Raw genomic sequence first — 24,930 nt, forward strand, 5'->3', positions numbered from 1 at the left:
ACAACACAGGTCTTTGGGTTGCTGTTGTCTGAAGGTTTGTGTTCATCCCCAAATTTAACTAGAATCCTAACACCCAGTGTTATGATGTTAGGAGGTGATTAGGTCATGGGGGTAGAGCGCTCATGAAGGAATCATTGCCTTCATAAAAGAGAGCCCTCAGAGGGCCCTAGTCCCTTCCTCCATGTGTGGACACAAGAATAAGCCTGCAACCTAGAGGAGGGCCTTCATCCAATCCACAACGGCATCCTGATCTCAGACTTCCAGCCTCCAGAACTATGAGAAATATACATGTCATTTATAAGCCACCCACCTGAGCCACAAAGGAAGCCCCTTTATAAGCCACCAATCTTTGATATTTTGTTAGAGCAGCTAACAGTTTTAGCTGCCAAGTTTTAGAGTTAAGTCATATTCTGCAGATCACTGTTCTTTTGAGAAACAGCCCCTGACAGAGGATGAACGTGACGAGTGACATCAAATGATCACATGATATGAGTAACCCATCAGTAACTGTATCATTAACCTGACACACCAAGCCACCAGGCTGGGCACACACAGCAGTAACCCATCATCAAGTGCACTGGTAAGTATAAGAGCGAAGCTTTAACAGGTCCAGTAAGAACTACTAAGCTGAATGAGCAGGTGGTGCAGAGTCCTTTGACACAGTCCCTCTAGCACTGTCTCTCCTCTCTCGATCCTGATAAAGAATTATTTATAAGCAGTTGACCCAACAAGAAAATCACTGAGCCTGGTTAGTGAATGGTTCACTACAATACGCTGGCAGCAAATCAAAGTAGACTGCTGCCAGCATGACAAAAGAAATCAAATGAGTCCCTGAAAAGGAAACCCAACACATTTTGTTTTACTTAATGTTCAAACTGAGACATGGCTAAAGGTACTGATGCCTGCTGATTCGTGGGCAGTGGCTATCAGCTTGAATCTTCTATTAATGGCCAGGGACTATGAAAAAAAAAGAGTTAAAAACTGGTGACCAGAAGTTCTGGGAAAAGTCTATGTGAGTGGACATCTCAGAGTGGGTACAAAGCATGATGACATTTGTGTACCACGTGGATGCCCACTAAAGGACAACTACTTTACAGAAGCCTCTCTACACTCAGGTAGAGAAGATGACACTTTCTGCAAATGTCAGTCAACACAATTTCTCCAGTCACCCCAGGGCTTGCTCATGGGCCCTCATCCAGAGGGGCCTTGGTGGCAGTATTAGAGAATATGTATGTGCTCAGCAAAAAGAATGCTCCTCTTCAATTATGACCGAGATCCTGCCCATCCAGCCAACACGAGAAACCAACACTGTGCCCCCAGTCTAGCCCATAACCTGGGGAGACCTGCCAGTCAGCTAGCAACAGACTGGTGCATGAAAGGGGCAGTAAACTCTCCTTTAGGTAAAGACAAAGAAACGCCTTCTTTATCACCATGATAATCAAAGTAACACTCTATCTGATCAAGAAACTTATTAACAGCAAAAGAAGTGTGGTAATATGCTCAGGTCCACTGAATTCACTATTCAGCAAGTAGCCATCACCCAGAGACTTCTGGGTAACTGAGAGGAAGAATGGCCAACTGCAAGCTCAGTGGTGCTGCCAGCTGGGAAACAACACAACACCGGGCCTTATAACAATGAGGTGTAATGTTTTGAATCAACAAACAAAACATAGGCTTTAGCATTCCCATTCATCAAAACACACAGGTCTGGTGGTAACTGAGAGGCAGAAGTGGGAGTGACTACCTCTCACTCACTGCTTTTTTACCTACAGTTTCCACGACCCTGAGCTCTGCTGGAATGGTTCCAAGCAAGAATGGTTTCCACCAGAGGACAAAATAATTCCATCTGGGGATGGAGAGGATCACTCTACTGATGAAGAGTGAGTGATCACAATCACCAAAGAAATATTACGTTGCTGCCAAACAGTGTGGACAGGGTCAACAAGGACCTTGGAGAGTCTCTGAAGAGCCTGCAGGATTTCCACATGCACAGTCGCTCAGTCGTGTCCGACTCTTTGAGCCTCCACAGACCATAGCCCCCCAAGCTCCTCTGTCCACGGGATTTCCCAAGGCAAGAATACTGGTGCGGGTCACCATTTCCTTCTCCAGGTGATCCTCCTAACCCAAGGATCAAATTCACATCTCTGTCTCTTCCTGCATTGGCAGGTAGATTGTCTCCCACTAGCACTGCTTGGGAAGCACAGATACTTCTGTATCTAATAGCTAAAGTTAAGGAAACGCTAAGCAACCAACAAAAACCTGGGTCATATCCTTCAAGTACTTGACAAAAGTACAATTCTGTGATTCAAGTTTATTTATAACGATGGAACTTCTGAATCATCAGGATTCATGATACACATTTGTCATCGTGCTCAGATGCCCTCAAAAGGTAATCTCACCAACTAGTCAAAAGTTGCCCTTCTAACTGTACTTAGGATATAAGATAGTGGTTGGTGTTTTTTTCCTTAATTTGACATTATCATTTTAATTTGCACTTCTCTGATTACTCTTGAGACTAACTATCCTTATGAATCTCTTTAAATAGATTAACTCTATTACATACAATGCAAAACTTTACAGAATTTCTTAGCATGAAATTTTACTTCTGATTTGTGGGGCATATAAAAGTTTCTAAACTATATATAGCCAAACTATCATTATTTCCTTTTATGGTTTATTTCATTGCTTTTCTGCTCAGAAAAGCTTTCCTTGCCCATATTTAAACATATTTTCTTCCAACTGTTTAGAGTTTCTTTCTCATATATAATTCTTTAATCCATCTGGAATTGACTTTTGTATGGTGTAAGCTGAGAAAATAATTTTTCCCACACAGTTAACCAATTATACAGAGTAAAATTTTTTTAAATCTTCCTTTTAAGATCAAAGCAGATTCCCCGCCCCCCCCCCCCCCCCCGCTGATTACCATATTAATAGCAATGCTATTGGGAAGGGGGAAAAAAAAAGTCTAGGAGAACCTGATCCATCAGGAGGCACTGACATTTCAGGCTTACAACAAACTACACAATGAACTTACAAGGCTCTTCATCCCCTAAAAGGGTTATCATTTCTAGAGAAACATAAGACCCTATTTTATCTCCCGTCATTTTCAATATGAGTATGAAGCCATTTGGAGAAATAGGTGGACATTTGGGGGCTATCATATCCTTTTTATTTAATCCTGACAGCTCAATTTCACTGCCTGTCATGCAAGATAGATTTGAGAGCTGACATCATAGAGAATGTACTGAAATTTAATCCATAAAAGGCTGATGGTGATGATGGTAAGCAGGAAAAAATATCTACATAAAATAGCAAAGGTTATCGTGGGCTCTTGATGTGAAGTTTCAGTTCTCAGGCAGACGGGTAGCATTGCCGTTAGCTCAAACATCCAGCTGCTAACAGAGTTCCAAGGCACAGGTATGGAAGAGAGAACAATTTTCTCTATGAACTCATCACAGAGAATTTTAACATCTCTCTAACCTGAAGCCTGCCTCCCTTTTGCAAACATTTATATTCAACGTTGCATTTCATATGCACACTGGTGTAATACCTGGGCATCAAAGCAAGAAGGAACACATACCAACCTCCCAGCTGGGAGGTGTGGGCAAGGCCAAATAGGGTGCTAACCTTCCATCCTCTGCCTGGTGGAAGCAGGCAACAGTGACCTGATTCTCCTGTCAGGCATAATACCCAACAGACAGCAGGCAGTGGGCCCTCCATTCCCTGCCCAGCCAAGCAAGCCACTCTCCAGTCCCCCTGCAGGGGCAGTGACAGCATGTCTGAGCAAGAAGCTGATCTTCCATTCTACGGCCAAGGAGAAGCAAACAGCAATCTGATTTCCCCGGCAGGTTAGTTATCAATGGGGCCCAGTGACAAGCCGGACCTTCACCCCTCCCCTAGCAGTGACAAGACTTAACACCAAGCGAGATGAAGACACATCCTATTACACAAGGTAACAGGCAAAATGTCAGGGATATAATCTTAAAAATCACTAACCACAGCAAGAACCAGGCAAATCACAACATGAATCAAAAAACACAATCAACAGATGCTAACACCAATATGAACCAGGTGCTAGAAGGATCTAATAACAATTTCTAAGCAGGCGTCATAAAAATGTTTCAAATGATCTGAAAGACCAATGAAAGAACTGAAAATTTCAGGAGAAAAAAGTTTTTAAAATAACCAATGTAAGCTACAGAACTTTTGAAAACTACATTAACCAAAACTGAAAAGTCAATGGACTGGCTCAAGAATAGAGCACAGGTAATAGAAAACATGATCAGTAAACTTAAGGACAGATTAGCTGAATTTACAATATCTGAAAAGCAGATACAAAGAGGCTTATTAAAGAAAGCGTCTCAGGGACCTACCAGACAATAACAAAATGCCTTCTATTTGTATCATCAGGATCCAGAAAGGGAGGAGAGAAACAATGGGACTGAAAAAGTATCTGAAGAAATAATGCCTGAAAAATACCCAAATTTAGCAGAAGACTTAAAGGAACAAACTCAAAACAGGAGAAACCCAAAGAAACTCACACTAAAGATATATAACAATTAAACTTTTTTAAATCCTAAAGACAAAGAAAAATGCCTTTAAGACAGCAGAGAAAAATGATCCATGGCTACTGGAGGAACAGCAACTGAAATGAAAGATGTCTCGTATGCAGCTACCAGTTTGGTTCCAGGACCCACTGCTGATGCCAAAATCCGTGGACGCTCGAGTCTGCTCTCAATGTTCGCACAGTTTCGCATCTGAGGACTCAACCGACCACAGACTGTAGTTCTGTCTAGATTTATTGGGAAAATACCTGCGTGAACGTAAACCTGCAAAGGTCGATCCCGTGTTCTTCAAGAATCAACTGCGCTGCCAAACGATTAGTGTTCTTTATACACCTCAATATCTCTTCTTTGGAGTTACATCACACACTACCAAATTATTTTTCAAGTTTTAAAGACTGCTGTATTTAATTTTATTTTTCATTAAACATTCACCTGACACTTAAATCCAAGTCATAAAGCAGCTATACGCAAAGCAGAGCTGCCACCCCTACCCCTGTCCCCGGCTGTCTTTCACTCCATATAAAATGCCACTTTGTTCATTCTTAATTTATCCTTCTGTTCTTTTTGAAATACTAATAAGTGCATATGTCTTTCCTGTTTTCTCCCTCGTTCTTACACAGAAGTTAGTATGTAATAAGTACCCTTCTGCACCTTGCTTCTAGCAGGATAATATGTCCTGGTGATCAGTCCATGGCTGTGTATAGAGATCCTACTTGTCCATTCTCACAGCTGCAGAGTCCTCCATCATGGGTCCTGTGGCTACAAGAATTCTAAAAACGTCTCTCCCACGATTCCTACCCCTTGACTATTCAAAACACTAATCTGAGTACAACAGTGAAGGAACTTTAAAGATAAAAAGGAACAAAATTATTTCATTTGCAGAGACATGGATGAGCTTAGAGACTGCAAGACAGAATGAAGCAAGTCAGAAAGAGAAAAACAAGGATCATATATTAGCATGCATATGTGAAATCTAGAAAGACAATAGAGGTGAACCTATTTGCAAAGCAGAAAGAGACACAGATGTAGAGAACAAACACATAAACACTAAGGGGGGAAAGGAGTGGGAACAAATTGGGAGACTGGGGTTGACACACATCCGCCGCTACGAGTAAAACAGGTAACTAATGAGAACCTACTGTATAGCACAGGGAATTCTACTCAGTGCTCTAAGGTGATCTAAATGGGAAGGAAATCCAAAAAGGAGGCATATATGTATACGTATGGCTGATTCATTTTGCTGTACAGCAGAAACCAACACAATGATTGTAAAGCAACTATACTTCAATAAAAAATTTTTAAAAATAAAGTCCCAATTTGATTATCCTCAAATTACATAGGTTATCTGCATGAGCCCAACCCAATCAGCTGAAACCTTTAAAAATGGGGCTTTCTACTCCTGGTGGCAGAAGAGTGAGGAAAGACATTTGAGTCGGTGGAGGGGATTCAAGGTTTAAAAAGGGCAACTACCTGCCTCCAGGAAAAAAGCAAATGGCTCTGCTGTGAAATGCCAATGGAGAGGAAGGACGGCCCCTAGAAGCCAAAAGCAAGCCCCAGCCATAAACCAGCAACAAAGTGGGGACCTCGGTCTTATAGCTGCAAGGAAATGAACTCTACCAACAATCAGTGCTCTTGGAGAAGACCTCAGCCTCAGACAAGGACTGCAGCACCAGCCAATAACTGTACTTCGACCCTGTGAGACATGAGCAGGGGGTCCAGCTACAAAGAGCCTGACCTCCCGACCCACATGAACTGTCAGATGAATACATGCGTGTTGTCCTAAACCACTGAGTTTTCTGTAATGTGACGGCAGGAAGAAGAAACTAACACAAGGGTGACCACAATTCTCCAGCTAGTCTGCTGTATATAGTTTACCGTTAACAAATGATGCCTCATGCATGTGTCATCTCACGTCCTTGCCAATAACAGATCTTTGGACAGTGTATCCGAGAAGTGAGATGGCTGGGACAAAGGGTAAAAACATGGAATTTCTCTAGATACAGACAAATTCTTCTTCACAGTAGTCACAGTATTCTGCCATTCCCACCAGCAGCAGAGGACAGTGCCAGCTGCCCCACAGCCTCACCCACAGAACATGTTTCAGATGCTATCAGTGTGCTGAGTGAGAAAGAACACTCAGTGTAGTTTCTCTTGTAACGAGGAGTATGAGGTGCTCTCCTCTAATAATAAGGAAGATTCAGCATTTACTCACAGGTTGAGGAGTCATCCTCACTCTTTTTTCCATGAACTGTTTCTAATTAAGTCTGTTTCTGCTGAGCATCTCTTGGCGAGTCTTGACATCTGAGTTCCATGTTTCCTTACGTATCTCGTGATTCTTGGTTGTCCATTTATATTTTAAGAGGATGCACTGAAGCGTTGTTGGAAGGTCTGCATGCAGGAGTGGGGCTCACGATGGATGGGCTCCAATACAGGAACATGGGGCAAGGTTTCTTGAGCTACAGTAGAGGGACAGGCAAATGGCCAGCCCCTGTGGAGACGGGATCAGCTTCCCTGAGGTTAACCTCCAAACTCTGGTCAAGAGCATGGAAATCAGGCTGCCAACAGACTGCAAGTCAAGGAGGGGTAGACGGCAGATGTCCTCACCCTCGAGACTAAGCAGCTGTTCTACGATCCTCATTATAGGGTCTCACAAAGCACCTCATCTCCCTCTGATACGTCTCAAACCCCACATCTGAAGCCTCACCGGTTCAAACCATCCAGAATATACCTCAAGTCTCCCGGTGCAGCAGAAGAGGCAGAGCGTCCCAGATGCTCAGGCCTGGCAATCAAGTCCGCATGCAAATTGCCATCAGTCTTCCTATGTTGAGTCTCACCTCCCTCTCACCACTGACTTCAAAGGTACCTTTACACCTGCCTTTCTCAACCTGTCCTGAGTTTTGCCAGGAGGTGACCAGGTCTCCTCCCAGCTTCTCCCTCTGCAGACATTAATAGACCTCAGTGAACATTCATCTCTCACCCTTCCAGCTTCCAAAACACCAGGACAGGTGACAGCATTCCTCTGCCTCAGTCACCTTTCCCTTTGCGGTTTTGTGACTTTTTGATTCCTTTACCCTCAGTTTAATACGGCACCAGGAGAGAGCATGTTTGAGCAGAAGATGACTACGAGATTGTTTCCATTAGAAACCCTCCTCCATCTGTTCCTTTCCTCTTCCTGGCATTCCCCATGCTCTGCATGTGAGGTCTCCTGGACCAACACTCCGACTTTCCTACTGTCTCCACATGAATCTCCACGTCTTTGTCATTGGCTCTGCGTGGGTCAATGTGTCCTTTCAAAGCACTAATGCCGTCCCCAGCAGAGGCCATTTGCTTTTGGTTCTTCTGCTGAATTTCAGAAAACTGCTTCTCCATGGAGTTTTCATTCCTTGTTTGTTAACATTTTCTGTCTATTCCATTAGTTCTGCCTCCGTGAGGGCTGCCTGCCCTTGTTCGTCCTCCTTCAATTACTTCCAGCATCTCTGTCAGTGGACTGTGACCAAGCTCTGCTTGCTCAAGACTTCCTCCCCCAGCTCGGCACCTGATCAGACCAGGTTGTGGCAAAGATACAGGTGGGGAGGGGACGTGTTCTCTCCAAGTGCTGGAAAATGAGATCACCCCCCTGCAGCCTCAGTCAGGGGCAGACTGGCCCCCAAGGCAGCTCCACTGTGGATGCCCTGGGGACAGGACTACTGGCCCAAAAACCACACCAAAAGCACCTGCATTCTGCACCCAACAGAAGACCTGAGGTCTGCTCTTCCCCCAGGCTTAGAGCACAGAGTGTTCACATCTCTACCCACAGCACAGGAAGAATGGGGCTCACGCTTACCTCTCCCACAAGGCTAAGCCTCACCCTCCAGAGAGGGCAGAGTAGGGGTCAGGGTTAGGGTGTGCATTCAGGCCACCATCTGTCCACCATGGCCAAAGTTTCTAAATATTCACTCAGGGACACAGAAATCACAGTCACTTCCTAGGAGGACCAAGCCTGTCCCACTCAGGCTCTCACAGTTCTTTCCTGTTAGAGAGTCTCTGAGTTGGGGTGAGGAGCGGAATTTGAGATAGGATGATTAGAGTGGCTCTCAGAAGCAGTAACCACTAGACTGAACAGAAAGCTGAATGAGCTGAGGAAATCAGCCAAGCACGTGGCTGCGGGGAGAGCATGGTGGGCACAGGGAACACCGGAGGGGAGTGTAATGAGCAAGCGTGCACAGGAAGCAGCAAGAACTGTGCAGCTGGCTGGCTGGAGGGGGCGCAGGAGGAGCTGCGGAACACAAGGGCTGAGAGGCGGGCAGGCATGAGATGAAGTCAGCCCACAGTCAGAGTGCGGGGTATTATTTCAGCCCAACAGGATGCTATGAGGAGAATGCAAACAGGCAAGAAACAAAAGCTGATTCACACTGTGTAAGAGACACTCTTGCTGCTAAACAGACCAGACTATGAGTCTAAGAAATGATGGAAGAACACCTGTTGAGAAACTATATTACTTGTCCTGGAGGAAAATGATGGTAGATACAAGGAGAGATGAGAGGCAGCAAAGACAGTGATGAGGTCTTTACTGATAGGTAAGAGCAACTACTGCTTCCAGCCATGATGGGCTCACAGGATCAGGGCACACCCTCTCATCTATAACCACTAACAAATAGACAAAACATATAAGATATCAGTTCTCAACTGGACATAAGACAACAAAGGGTTGATCCCTGAGAGATGAGAATCAATGGAAATTTCTTAGGATCCTGCACATGACCCACACCAAGAAGTGGTTCACCTGCGATGTGATGACAGGCTAAAGACAGATATAAGGAAGAATCAAACAGAAAACTACAAATACCTTCGAAGTGATGAACATGCTCAATGAAAGTCATGTGCCCATGAACTGATATTGACATGTGGTAGAACCCATCTGTGTGAAAAGACATTTTCAAAGATAAGAAACATAAAACTGCATTAGGGGTCAACACCAACAGGAACATTTGCAATCAGATTTGATAATAAGGACTCTCACTTTGACCCCTAATTAAGCAAAATGTTAACTCTTCTCCCCAAAAGAATTCTATCTTTCCCATTATTAGACCTATGTTACAAAAAGGATATACTCAATTATTAGCAGTATATATTTTTTCTTTAACTTGAGTGAAGTAGTTGATTTACAATATTGTGTTAATTTGTGCTGTACAGCAAAGTGATTCATACATTATTTTTCATATTCTTTTCATTGCAATTTATCACAGGTTACTGAATATAGCTCTCTGTGCTATAGAGTAGGACCTTGTTTATCCATTCTATATATCATAGTTTGCATCTGCCAATCCATCCCAGGGATAGATTGCGAGTAATGTACTTTTAATTACGTCAACAAAAAATTTGTGAAAATTTGTCTTCTCTCTTGTAATAGAAGTACATACATAACATTCACAATTTTGCTTCTTGATTTGTAAATCCTAAAACATGTACTCTCTGTTTGCAGGATAAAATTTTCCAATCCCTAATCAAGATCCATCTCAGCAATTCTAGAATCTTCCCAGTATTCTACCTTAAGTAAAAAACCAGGTCAAGAAATAGACAGTAAACCCTATGCTCAAGGTTCCTCTGGGATGTAACCACTGGCCAGACAGTTTCAAAGACATTAACTGAGAAGCATCAGAGGCTGGAGGGAACCTGAGGTACATCAGACGCTTCTCTTTTTGGAGAGAAGAGGCGAGACTCAGTAACCATGAGAGATCTGCCCAGTCGAGGACCAGTCCACATACACCAGATCCCCATCCTGCCTCCTCCTCTGCTGCAGTACACTGGTTCCCCTGGGCTTTCAGCCACTCGGTCCAGAACCTCATACTAATGAGAACTATGACCAAACCACCCGTCAATAATGCCTTACAAAGATGCAAACCAGAACCACCTTTAACACCTTTAACACACTGTACTCAGACCTAGGAAATTCCTAATACTTAACCACCAGCCGACATCAGTGTTTCCAAGCAGAGGTGATAAGTGAAAAATTAAACCCTTGGAAAAATCTAGGAAAATAATTTTCAATAACCAGGTACATAGGGGCCAAGAAACACTACTAATGAAACAGGCACCAAACTGAAGTCATTGGCAAAATCAGAGAAAATCTTACCTTGCTTGGCAGCTGAGCAGCAGCATCTCGTGGTTATGAATCAAAATATATAAAAGAACCAGAAAGGCTTTGGCTCTAATAGAAGTGGAAGGGCTGTCCAGTAAACGGATAACTGTAGATACAAAGTCCTGTGGGAGACATGAGAATATTTTTTGAAAAAGCATGAAACAAATAAATAGAAGAGTCAACTCTGAAGGTCAATAGATTATAATAACCAAATAGAAAATAAAATAACATCACCTGTCAGTTTTGAAACTCTTTTTTAGTGCTATACTCTATACCAAGTTATTAAAATGTATGATCTCATTTAAACCTGAAAAGTAGCTGGAAAAGGTAACAATATTATCTCTGTTTTAAAAAAGGAAATCTCGAAAAGTTAAGCACTTTGCCCCAAATCACAAAACTGGATTCAAATCCAGGTCAGACAGACAATAAAGCCTGGTTCTTAACCACCCATCACATGACTGGAAGTGTGGCAATAACCAGAACTCAAAGTCACGACTGCATGTCTGCATGAACTTTTGAGCAAACCTTCACACACAAAGATCACACCTCTAGTCCATACAACTAAAGTCCTAGAGACATAAAGTAAAAACAATAGCCAATACGGGACACGGGAAAAAACCTCAATTTCTATGCTGGGAGGGATTGGGGGCAGGAGGAGAAGGGGACGACAGAGGATGAGATGGCTGGATGGCATCACTGACTCGATGGACGTGAGTCTCAGTGAACTCCGGGAGTTGGTGATGGACAGGGAGGCCTGGTGTGCTGCGATTCATGGGGTCGCAAAGAGTCAGACACGACTGAACGACTCATCTGATCTGATGTACGCATGCTCAGTCACGTCTGACTCTGCAACCCCATGGACTGTAGTTCATCAGGCTCTTCTGTCCATGGGATTTCCCAGGCAAGAATACTGGAGTGGGTTGCCATTTCCTACTCTACTATTTCTATAACATTCTTTACTTAAAGGTTTAACACAACATAGAGGAATAAGTGTTGACAAATGTTCGTGTCATGTTCTCTTGTAACAAAAAGACTGCATCATTCCGGGAGCCTATGGATATGCAAAAAATGGAATATACATACACACAGGGTTAACAGATATAAGTAGGCAGAAATATGGAATGGGATTATTATAAAGATGATTACAGAGGGCAGGACTTTAAGTTCCTGAGAGTCCTTGGCAGAGGCAAGCACCTAGGAGTGACATTGTGTGTCCAAGGAGATGTAAGCAGTTCAAATTTTTTTATTATTATTATATTTTTTGCCAAAGTGCTTTTACATTGGGTGCTATACTGGAGGGCAGGAAGCGCTTACACAGCCATGTACAGGCTTCTATTTTAAAGTGGAGATATATCTATATCTATGCATCAGTCTTTTTGCCTTTTCATACTGTTCATGGGGTTCTGAAGGCAAGAATGCTGAAGCAGTTTGCCATCCCCTTCTCCAGTGGACCACATTTTGTCAGAACTCTCCATCAAGACCCATCCATCTTGCGTGGCCCTACATGGCATGCCTACAGGGCATGGCGGTCCCTTGAACCGCAAGGAGATCACACCAGTCAATTCTAAAGGAAATCAACCCTGAATACTCATTAGGAGGACTGATGCTGATGCTCCAATACTTTGGCCACCTGACACAAAGAGCTGACTCATTGGAAAAGACCCCCATTCTGGGAAAGACTGAAGGCAGGAGGAAAAGGGGGTGACAGAGGGTGAGATGACTGGATGGCATCACTGACAACAGACACGAGTTTGAGCTTGCTCAAACTCAAGATGGTGAAGAACAGGGAAACCTGGTATGCTGCCATGGGGCTGCAAATAGTCAGACGCAACTGAGCGACTGAACAAATCCACCAGTCTCACCTAGATCCTGAACTGAATAATCAAACTAATTCATCAACTGGGTCGTGAAAAACAGAATCAACACCAAGGTGGCCTTGAGTAATGGACCTGTTTTCACCTTTCCAGTTGACAATAGAAAGCCCATTTCCCACAGTCAACTCTCAGTTCTAATTTATACAGTGAAGCCCATAGATCAAAACAACAAACTGTTTCCCACACTGACACCACTCTCACACATACGTGTGCATAACTGCAAAACCATGAAAATATCCACTAGCCATGTACTGAAAAACGGTTTCAGATTACTGCAGACTAGACAGACATGATACCTGACTGCCAATTCAGTATCTGGAAGTTCTGTTTCACATCAAAGAACATTACAGGGACAACTGCAAAATCTGAAAAGGTCTAAATTAGCTATGTTAAATAAATGTCAGCTTTGTGGGACTTCCCTGGTGGTTCTGCGGCTAGGACTGCATGCTCCCAATGCAGGGGGTCTGGGTTCAATCCCTGGTCAGGGAAGTAGCTTCCACATGCCCCAGCTAAGAAGTCCACATGCCACAAGTGAAGATCCCACATGCCACAAGTAAGACCCGGCACAGGCAGGCAGGCAGGTGAACAGTTAGACAGACTGACAAATTAATACATAGTCAAGAAAAAAATGAAAGTTTAAGTGTTTAATCTTTCCTCTAACTGGTAGGAAAGTGAGCTGTCATTTCTCCAAAGCCTTAAAAAAATGTTATTTTCTTCTGACCCAGTTGTTGTATCTCAAGAATTTTAGTGTAACAAAGTGATGATCAAAAGAGCTTTAAGTACAAGAATGCTCATGGCAGTACTGTTCACAAGATAGACAAAAACAGTAAACAAACTTAACATCCCAAAGTAGGGAATTTGTTAAATCATAAGATTCTGGGAAAGATGGAAGGCAAAAGGAGAAGAGGGCAGCAGAAGATGAGATGGATGGATAGCATCACCAGCTCACTGGACATGAATTTGAACAAACTCCAGGAGATAGTGAAGGATATGGAAACTTGGCATGCTGCCGTCCATGGGGTCACAAAGAGTCCGACACGACTGACCGACTGAATAGCAACATTATATCCAGTAATGATGCATGTGAGGAGGGCAAGTGGAGTAGGAAAGAGACATCACAGAAGTGACATTGCATGATTTCCAAAGCCAGGTTTGCAAAGGCCATGCGGCTCCTGTCTGGTTCTATTGAGACACTCTCTCTCTTGGAACCCAGCTGCTATGCTGTGAGGAAGCCCTACTAGCCCTCAGGGACCCTACACGGAATGCGACTGAGGATCCCAAGCCACAGCCCAGTTGGGTTCCCAGGGAATGGCAAGCACCAGCTTGCCAGTCATCTGAGTGAGCCTTCTGGAAAGTTTCTTCTCAGTCTTTCCCAGCTTTGCCTAAATTACCAATTAGTGAAATAAGTAAATTACTGGTCTTGTTTAAGCCACTACATTTTGAGTAGTTACACAGCAAGAGATAAGTGAAATATAGCTTAAGTATACAGTGAAAGAGGAAATTTTACCAGGTGCAATGAAAGTTTTGTACAGCAACAGTTATAATTTTAAAACACAGAAATGTCACTAAGAAGTCATGATGAGGTCTACTCTATGCCTTATTGATATTGTTATGCAGCCATTACTAACAATCTTGAAAAACTAAAATAATGCTTATGATTTTGAGTGAAACAAACTAGAAAAACTATGGCAAATAACAAAGATAAAAAACTGCATACAAGATTTGTTTGTAACACCATAATTCCCAGTCCCTTACAAGATGCAATATATTACAGACTCTAATTTTGGATCTACACCTAAAAGCACCTTATGCCCCAAATAAATTCTCATCTTGTCATTTCAGAAAAAGTAAATGAACAGTACTGACTGACTCCCTAAAACTAACTGCCCAGGGCACCATAGTTAATCTTAAGCAACGTGCACCAGACTTCTAGAACAGTATTAATCTTACAACAAGATTACAGGCTGCAGGCAAAGACCAGTGCCAAGGATGAATAATCAAAACCACCTTCAGAGAGTCAAAATAACCCCGGGTCACTGTAGGTTGCCATCCACTATGTATTCATCTTTGATTTAAATTCATCTCACCATTTGGCTCAACACAACTAAATTTTACACATGGAAGAAAAAAAGCAGAAGCTGTTGAGGTCTATAGCCCAAACCACAGATTGAAGAGCTTCTGTCCAACAGTCAAATGGTTCTTGGCAGTGATTGCAGAACAGACATATCTACATAACATAAAGATGATGTTATGAAATGTTCACCATGTGAGGAATTGGTTGAAAGATATGAAGCTTACATCACAAAGTGGTATCTTGATCGAAATTAAGCAAAAGGATAAAAATTCCTTCAGTACATATCATAAAGACAAAATTATGAGATGAATTAAAAAAAACAGTGATGTAGAGAACGTCAAAGTTATTTATTTCCTGCAAATCTCCAAAGGTAAAATCGATTTGTTTCAATCAACTGTCGTAGGTAAAAATCATTTAGTACAGCCTGGCCATTAAATGACAGTAGCCTCAAAAAAAAAAAAAGAGAGAGAGAGAGAGAAATCATGTGTGTGAATAACTACACTGACATAGTTTTCCCATTTAATGTTGATGGAAGTGAAAAATGTACTAAAATTGTTTTTGGATTACACTTTCCTTAAAGAAGTTTAGCCAAGAATCTAAGTAAAATGTCTCTTATACAACACATTTATTAATGTAGACTGATGAAAATGTGACTACAAACTCATGTTATTAATATGCATTAACTAATTACCATATTTTAAATGAGCAACCTTTAAGTCAGAATGCTTAGTGTCTTTGTGAGAAACAAACAAACAAACAAACCCTGAGCTGACTGGCTTTCAGATTTTTCAAAGTTTTATATGCATGAAATTTCATAGTGATCTTCCATAGTACATCCAAACATCATAAGCACCTTCTGGTTTATTATTAATCACTGTTGTGCTACTTCATCAAAATATGAAACCTGAAACAGCTTCAGTCAAACTAGATTGCTGAAATAAAAATGGACAGCAGCTCCTGCTAAAATTAACAAATCAGGCACAAATTACAAAGGTATCCATAGGCAGTAACGCCCAGAAGGAAATCATCTTACCAATGAGCATGAGCAAATGCACCTTGAAACACGGTATGACTCTTAAAAAGTAATGTTTAAATTGTTAAGTGACCCCAAAGCATATGAAGTGCCAAAGTATGCATCACTGATTGGGCAGCTAAGAGGCACATTCAAGGTCACACACCTCACGGGAAAAAATACATCGCTGAGGCAGATGTTTGAATCCGCGTAACTTGTAAACAAGTTGATGTAAGTGTACTAAGCTCAATTAATTGAAATAGAGCAGAGTAGGGTTCCCAGAGTTTTATATACTTTCAGTTTTCTAATATCAAGAACGAGGCACTAGATTTTTAACGTCTGCTTTTATTTTTTTAAGTCACATGGGTGACTTTGTTTTTTACAAAACAGTACACCAGTTTACTACAATTTTCATATGCTTTCCCCTTTCTCCCTGTATGCATTTATAGGCATGCGTATGTATGTATGTACGCATATGTGTGCATATAGATAGGTAAGTACATGAAAGGAGAGAGGGAAGGAGGGAAGAAGGAAGGAAGAAAGAAGGGAAAGAAAGCAGTCTGCCATTCTAAACCTGTAATGACATCTGCTGCTGCTGCTAAGTCGCTTCAGTCGTGTCTAACTCTGTGCGACCCCAATGACATCTAGTATCCAACAATCATCCTGATTCACATTACTTGGTCTTCTTAGCTGATTCAAACATTGCTCAGTTGTCTGAAGCTCATTCTCTGACAGATTCTTGAGGAAGAGCTCATGGAAATTGACCTCATCCATGCTCATACCTCTACCTGTGGTCCCTGTAACAGAACACCCAAGATACTGAATATAAAATCCATGGTGACAGCCTCTCAGAGGAGCAGCTAAGACAGTGCATAATTTTACTTAAGAGTTTCTCCTAAAGGAATAATTAAAGAAGTCCACACAAAAGAATTTAGCCATAAGAATGCTCTCTCTTGCCAAAAAAAAAAGGGGAGGGATTCTAAAATGTGCAGCAGTGAACTGCTGGAAAGCACTGGGGTACCTTCACATCATAGACCACCATAACCCTTTGGAAACAATACTGAAGAGTTATACTGAGTTACACACACATTCCTAACATCACTAAAGAGGAAAAGTATGAACAATCGATCTAATTTCTGTAAAAAGATTCTAAAATAGCACGTGCATGTGGCAGCAGGGAAAAGGAAATATGTCAACGTGTTAACACACATACAAACACACAATAAATATCCATTTGAAAAGTATATACAAAAATTTTGATGAGATTATTTTGGAAACATTAAGCACTTTACTCTTCTGTACTCTATGTTCCATATATTCTGGATTTTCAATACTAAATCCTAAAATTCATGAGTTATAAACATAACCTAATACAAATAAATATAAGTGACATTAGCCACTTTTAGTTTCTAGATACTATAATTAAGGAGAATTGCAATGCCCTCATCCAGTATCTCTCTCCCTTGTAAAACATCAGGAAACATGTTTACAGCACCCTCAAACTCCTCCAGCCCCAGATCTTTAAGATCAAACATTTATACGCCATAAGAGCTTGGAAGAGACCGAAAAATAAAACCAGAAAATATACCAGGTATTTTAAAAATCAGTTTATATGGCACAAGACTGGTAAACAAGCTCACACATAACTTACAAGGTTTTCTCTTATGCCTGGTCATGCCTTCTGGAAGCTACTCATCCAGAGTCACTCAAGCATCTGAACTGTGAAAAGGTTATCAATTCCTTACATCTAGTGATGATGCAAGAATTACATATAAAATACTGTCTACCAAGGATTCTGAAAGTATCCTATGAAGAGTTTCGTTGTCCTTTTTCTTTTTTGAAAACAGGGTAGAAAAACAGTTTGTCATTTTTTTTGTTTTGCCCAATTTTTCTAATTACTAGAATATGTGGAATACATGATTTGTAACAAAGACAGTCCCCTTGTACCATGGCTGTGAACACTCACTTTCACATCACAGAGTCTAGAACTAACACTCATTTCGATAAAGGAATCTTCTGCATTTAGACATTATGGGCAAGCAGATCCTTTTGAAGATGATGACAAAATAAATCAAGCACTGTGATGCACATGGCTGCTGAATAACGATCGTCTAATGGCAACCCACTCCAGTGTTCTTGCCTGGAGAATCCATGGACGGAGAAGCCTGGTAGGCTGCAGTCAATGGGGTCAAACAGAGTCGGACACGACTGAAGCGACTTAGCAGCAGCAGCAGCAGCAAGGACAATGATATCCATGTAGCTAATGCAGGTGGTACGTGAAGTTAAATTCTTTGAACACACCAATGTCCATTCAAGAACATAAACATTATTCAGAAGGTAATAACAATACGACCTAATGAATCTACTGTAACATGAAAACATGGCTACAATTACATATTTCAAATGGAGAATCAGAGAGATTAATTACAAACCACACATGTGCATGTCGGTCATGTCCGACTCTGTAACCCCATGGACTGTAGCCTGCCAGGCTCCTCCTTCTTTCCAGGCAAGAATACTGGAGTGGGTAGCCATTTCCTCCTTCAGGGGATCTTCCCAACCCAGGGATCAAACCTGCATCTCCTGCATTGGCAGGCAGATTCTTTACCACTGAGCCACCCGGGAATCCCTACAAACTGCAAGTAACTATAAATCATAAAGTATGCTGCTAATCAAGTAATCCTAAATTCTAGGTTTTATTGTATGATAAATATAGCACGTGTCTTAATGACTGCTGGTTAAATTACAAGTAAACAGTACTCTCATTGTCTACCTTTCTAGAGAATAATTTAGCATTATTTATGCACAGGCTTCGAAGTATGCATAACACCTGTGGTGACTGATTAGCAGTGGACACAAAGACGCATGGAAATAGGATGCTCACTGCACCAGGCTGAGTACAAACCACAAAGTCAGAGGCAAATAGCTCTACAGTGGGAGAAGGGTTCAATTACCATACGCCACAAAATGAAAACTTATTTTTAAAATGTTCTTAGGGGTATATTTAAAGACATATGCCTAACTATAATAAATCAACACATTTCAATCATAAGTTTATAAATGTGTGCATAAAATACACAGACATATGAACCAAAGACTAAAAGAGATAAACCTACATGGCAACAGTAATTAGCTCTGGGCAGTGAGATTATAGTCTATTTTGTTTTCTTCTTTAGGTTCTTCTAAATTTTCTGCAGTAAACAGTAATTTCTCTCACTTAAAAGGAATGGCAGGGGCCTCTTTGGGGGCTGAATTTCAACACAAAAATCTACCACAATACATAGGCACCAGTCCCCCAAATAGACAGGTGTGGTTCTTTCTTCCCATATCCAGCTGGAAGTGGTAAGCCTGGTATCTGTTCCTAGGCCTCTTCCTCTTCCACTCATTCTAGCCTATTAACAACGAACGCCTGGAAAAAATACAATTACCAATAATAAACCCTAAAACACACACCTACATGCAAATATTTGTATTTTTCTTTAAGTAAAAATAAAACTATGGCCACTGTGTCAAAACCCCTAAGGAAAGCCAGTATCACAGCCCTACCATGAGCTGGATCTTCTTCCTACTTCCCTGCCTCTTTCTGCATCCCTTCCCCACTGCTCACTGTGGATAGCACTGCTGTTCTTCCTTCTCTTCCAGGGTCTCGCCAAGAATTCTCACATTTCAGGGACGCTGAACTAAGTACAGAGTCCTTCCTGCACATGTTCACACAGCGCACTCTTTCTTGTCATTGAGGGCTCAGCTGGAACATCACCTCCTCAGAGAGGTTCTCCATGACTTCCTCCTGCCCTCCCCCAGCAAATGGTGTCTGGCTCCACCCCCTGCACACATCCCCCTGCAAGACATCTTATCAACATCATCCTGTTCAATGTTCTTAAGAGCACTAACACTATCAGAAATTATTCTGTTTCTTGGTTTACTCTCTGGCCTAAGCATCAGCTTTTAACATTTATAACCTCCATCAACTTGACAAAATCACTCAAGGCACTAAGTCTCATTTGAGAATAACCCAGGGTTACAAGTCATTAAGTGTCTAGTCTATGATAAATGTTCAATATGATGGTAGATTGTTTTAATTAATGAAAAATAGAACCTTATCTTTTAAATGACAATTCACCATATTTAAATGGACAGAGATACATTTTAAAGACTACAGGACAGGACAGAAAAGATGTACAATGGTTAGAGGCCTCGGCACCTGAAGATCAGTATGTCAATGAGTTTGCTGGGGTTTTACTCCACCTCATACATACCGTACTGGGTGCTGGATAATGCAGCAGTCCAGAAACACCAATAGCGCATGTGGTGTGCACGCACGCATGCACGCACACACACACACACCCCCACACACACACAAATACAGGGGAAACATCAGCTCTCTCAACCAGACAGACAGACAGATACACACACACACACACACACACACACACACACACAAATACAAAGGAAACATCGGCTCTCTCAAGCCAGAAGATCAGGAAAGGGACAGCCTGGAAAGCCCAAAAACATTCAGACAATAGCTACTTTACTTCAGCCAAGCATCATGAAAAAACCGTGGCCCCTTCAGCAAAGGGCAAGAGGGGAGCCTAGACTCCCACCCTCACGTGACTGTAACAAGGCATCCAACACCCCTCCCTGCCAGGGAGACAGAAAGGACCACAAGGAGAGCTGCGACTTTCATCCCAACCCAGCAACAACAAGCCCCCCTGGCCCCAACCATGGTATCAGCAGAGATACTGATGGGATGCCCAGACCTCTACCCATATTCGCAGCAGTGATGTTCCTCTCCCCATTCCTGCTGAGATGGCATCATGAGAGGCTAGTGAGAGGCCTCCACCTTTGCCACCTTCTGCAAGGAATGGGGCACCCACCTGTACCCAACCAGTGTCAGTGGAAGAGCAACGAGGAGCTCTTCCCCCCACCAGCCAGGAAGGCATCAGAGAAGGTGGTGGAAGCCTGGCTTCCCACCCCTGCCCAGCAGGAAGGAGGAGCTCTGCCGCGTCCCTGGGGTGTCAGCAGAAGCCCACAGGGCAATCTGGGTTTCCACACCAACAGGGGAGGAACAAAGCAACGCCATCCTTCCTCTGCCAGTTCAGTGTCAGAGGAGACCCGCCAAAACGGGAGATTTCAATTAAACCCAGAGTCTTAAAACATAACACCCAAAATATACGGTTGATACAGAGCTTCCATTTAACAAGATGACAGAGTTCTGGAGCTCTGTTTCACAACAATGCAAATATACTTAACACTACTAACTACACGTAAGAATGGTTAAGAATAAATTTTATGTTTTTTACCACAATTTTAAAATTTTAAGTAACAATACTAATTAAATGCAAAAGATTATTTCTCAATTAACAGGTAATTATTCAATCATTAAGATATATGAAATATTAGTTAAACATAAAATAAATATAAAATCATTTAATTAATGCATATTATTTTACTACCTTTGTGAAATACCATGTTTTAAACTCAATCAATCCATACCTGTGTGAAGAAAAATAAACTGCGAAACTCTCAGCCTCTCTTACCACAATTTACACAGCAAAACTACTCAAATGGTACTCTTTCTAATACAATGATAACAACCTTCAGTGACTTGGTAAATTAAATATCAAAAATTAGATACACAAACTATACGTTCCGTGAGGCTCAAATTTCTTAGCAGAATCGAAATCAGACTAATAAAAGCCAAGAACTGGTTTACTCTCTATTTTGATTTTTAAGATCAAGTTTACTATGTAAACATAACAATTATTAACCATAGAAATTTTCAGCTTTATAAAAAATCAAATTTAACACACTGCATTTCATGGATAAGAACCACGACAAGCACTATATTTAAGTGGCCCCATTCCACGCTTCTTAGCAGTGTTACCTGCTGAGAATGTTTCAGAACACTCTAATTTGACAGCTATTATCCCTCAGAAAAAGTTAGATAATTGGTCCAGTAAGTGTAAAGAACACTGCATACTACATCACCCTCAGGAAGATTCATAATACACATGAGCGACTGAAAAACTGGGGAAGGCTGTACAACTGAAAATCTCTCTCTGCCTCACTGCTTTCCAAATGTGTGTATGTAGCCAAGGTCCACTATTTTCATCTGCTAACACCTCACTGGACACTAATGTTCAAGGGCAGGACTTCTCCAACCATAACCTTCCAACCAATCCTCTAGAGACCTCATTAAAATGTCAGCTCTGATTCTGCAGGTCAGGGTCTGATTCGTCCTGATTCGGCCTGAGGGTCTGCACTTCCGAAACGCTCACAGGTGATGCCCACGTTTCTGGCTCAGGGATCGCTCCTCAGTAGGCGGCTAGAGAAGATACTGAGGACAGTTACAGCAGAGAGTTCTTTGCAGCTGTGTGGTTTGGTGATAGGAACTGAACACTTACAGACTCTACAGTACATAAAATACAGGTATATCAAAGGATTAGAAGGAGACGAAGTTAAAAACAAGAGAAAGGGTGCTCTGAAGGTTCAGTGTGCTGGCGGAGTATTAAGACAAGGAAAGGAATAAAAATGAGTCAGAGTGAGCAGAGACTATAAAGGGACCCCTCCAAAAGGCAGGCAAAGGACATGGGAAGAGAGATGGGGGCTGAGGACAAAGAGCCATGAGAAATATTAGCATGGGGGAAGGATTCATAAATTTTCTAACTTTTCATTACTAAAATGGGACAAGTCGGCAGAGCCATTTACCGGATTTCTATTCTAATCACTGAAAGACTCTTATAACATCTTCAGATGAATGGCCTGTGGTACAGAGGTTTGGAAAATTCAAAAGGGTCCCCTTGAGATGATAAATAATTCCACAGAGATATATTGCTTATGGAGCCACTAAAATTGCAGGAGAAAACAACCATTTTTAAAGTGGAATCATAGGTCAAACCTTTTCTTGGATTAGCCTCTGAAGATGAATCCCACAGGACAGCATTGCACTGAATAAGGTCAACATGTACTGCTGGACTTTGCAGATGGCAGAGGCCAGGGAGTTTATTACTGAGGTCAGTCCCACCTTCTCAATAACATTCTGGAAGGCAGTAGGTGAATGGCGGGTGATTCTACACAAGGCCTGCAGCGAGAAGAAAACAGACACGTTAGAAGACTGCAATGGCACAAGCCAACCCCCAGAAAGAGAGCAAATACTTCTGTGAAAAGGAGAAAAAGGTGCTTAACTTGCTCCTTCATCACTTATCTTGGCATAAGTAATTTGAACAATTTAGACACATTTAAAACAATAATCCAACTTCCAATAAAAATTTAAGTTGGGAAACACAGGGCAGAGAGGGAAGTGGGAAGGGGGTTTAGGATGGAGAGGACATGTGTATACCTATGGCTGATTCATACCGATGCATGGCAAAAACCATCACAATATTGAAAGGTACTTATCCTTCAATTAAAATAGAAAATTAATAAATTTAAAAAATTTAAGTCATAAAACATTAGAAAATCCTACAAGTATCATGTACGTTATGCTGCTGCTGCTAAGTCACTTCAGTCGTGTCTGACTCTGTGCAACCCCACAGACGGCAGCCCGCCAGGCTCCTCTGTCCCTGGGATTCTCCAGGCAAGAATACTGGAGTGGGTTGCCATTTCCTTCTCCTATGTACATTATGAGTTAACTGAAATGATAAAAGTTTTTCTGTATAGACTCATCAATTATTTTAAGCAATGAAAACATTAAGATAAGCCTTCTATACGTAGACACTAAGTTAAAGGCTGAAGAAATTGTCATAAAAGTAAATATTTAACATTTATTGTTTAGTATGTGAAGAACACGATCTGAGAATATCTAAAGCCTATCTCACTTAATTCTCCCAAATAACATTTGAAAGGTATTATTATTAGCCCCATTTTATAGATCATAAAACTAAGGGACAGCATATTTAAGTAATTTGCTCAAAGGCATAATTTCCTAGCAAGTGGCAAAGATAGAAGTCAAACGAAAGTAATCAAGACCCCTGAGCTAGTTCTCAAGTTCTCACAGACTATTAAAGATGAAATTTACAATTAACAAACTAGTAGAATTTAATAAATACTGTAATGGAAGTGGGCTCAATTATGCTTGGAAAAGCACGAAAAGTTAAGTCAACAGAAGCTACAGAAGGAGAATGATAACTGAGTCAGTTTTTGAAGGTGAGTGGGAAATGGACAGGCGGGAAAGTAGATAAGAAAATTCTAGCCAGAGAGAAGAGAACAAGTATTCACGTGGAGACATGAAGATGCAGAGCAGGTTCTAGGAAGGGCAGGTTGTCTGATGCAACTCTCAGGTAAAGAAGAGACAGAGAGAGTAGGAAAGAGGGGAAAATGATGACTCAGCTGCTGAAGAGATTATCTTTTCCCATTCTTGCCTCCTTTGCTGAAGATTAACTGACCACAGATGCACAGGTTTACTTTCAGGCTCTGTGTTCCACTGATTTGTATGTCTTGTTTTTTTGCCAATACCACACTTTTTTGATTAATGTAGCTTTATAATATAGTCTAAAGCCTAGGAGGGTGATACCTCCAGCTTCATTATTTTTTTCTCAAGATTGCTTTGGCAATGAGGAGTCTTTTGTAGTTCCACACAAATTTTGGGATTATTTGTTCAACTTCTTTGAAAAATGTCATGGGTATTTTGAAAGGAATTACATTAGATCTATGGATTGCTTTGAGTAGTATGGCCATTTGAATAATATTAATTCTTCTAATCCAAGAGTATGGGATATCTTTTCCATGTCTTCCAATCCTCTTCAATTTCCTTCATCAGTGTTTTATAGTTTTCAGAGTGGAGGTTTTTCACCTCTGTAGTTAAGTTTATTCCAAGGTATTTTAGTCTTTTTGATGTGATTTAAAACAGGATTTTTTAAAATTTCTGTTTCTGATAGTTCACCATTAGCGTATAGAAACGCAACAAAGTTCTGCCTATTAATCTTGTATCCTGCATCTTTGCTGAATTCATTTATCAGTTCTAATGGTGTTTTTTGTGGAGACTTTAGGTTTTTCTATATGAAGCATCGTGTCATCTGCAAATAGTGATGGTTTACCTTTTTCTTTCCAATTTGGATGCCTTTTATTTTCCTTATCTGACAGCTGAGGGTAGGACTTCCAATATAATGTTAAACAGAAGTGATGAGAGTGAGCATCCTTGTCTGGTTTCTGAAAGGAACCAGGTTTTTTAAAGGAAAAGCTTTCAGCTTTTCACCACTGAGGATGATGCTAGTGTGGATATGTGAAAAATAGCCTTTATAATGTTGAGATATGTATGCCCTATACCCACTTTCATGAAAGCTTTTAGC

The 24,930-nt window shown here is 41.4% G+C and overlaps 1 protein-coding gene across 11 annotated transcripts in view; it reads right to left on the reverse strand.

The window, feature by feature from the left end:
- Positions 1-24,930, reverse strand: part of ULK4 (unc-51 like kinase 4) — a 521,313-nt gene that overhangs the window by 375,890 nt on the left and 120,493 nt on the right. For all 11 annotated transcript variants that reach the window (XR_011562944.1, XM_070776132.1, XM_070776127.1 and 8 more), the window contains 2 exons: positions 22,542-22,724; positions 10,678-10,805 (listed from right to left, as the gene is read on the reverse strand). Coding sequence is in view for 10 of the 11 variants with exons in the window: in XM_070776132.1 (XP_070632233.1) it covers positions 10,678-10,805; positions 22,542-22,724 (311 nt within the window). In the remaining variant the exon portion in view is untranslated. The remainder of the gene's footprint in view (positions 1-10,677; positions 10,806-22,541; positions 22,725-24,930) is intronic.

The sequence above is a fragment of the Bos indicus genome, chromosome 22, assembly GCF_029378745.1.
Source record: "Bos indicus isolate NIAB-ARS_2022 breed Sahiwal x Tharparkar chromosome 22, NIAB-ARS_B.indTharparkar_mat_pri_1.0, whole genome shotgun sequence".
NCBI lineage: Eukaryota > Metazoa > Chordata > Mammalia > Artiodactyla > Bovidae > Bos > Bos indicus.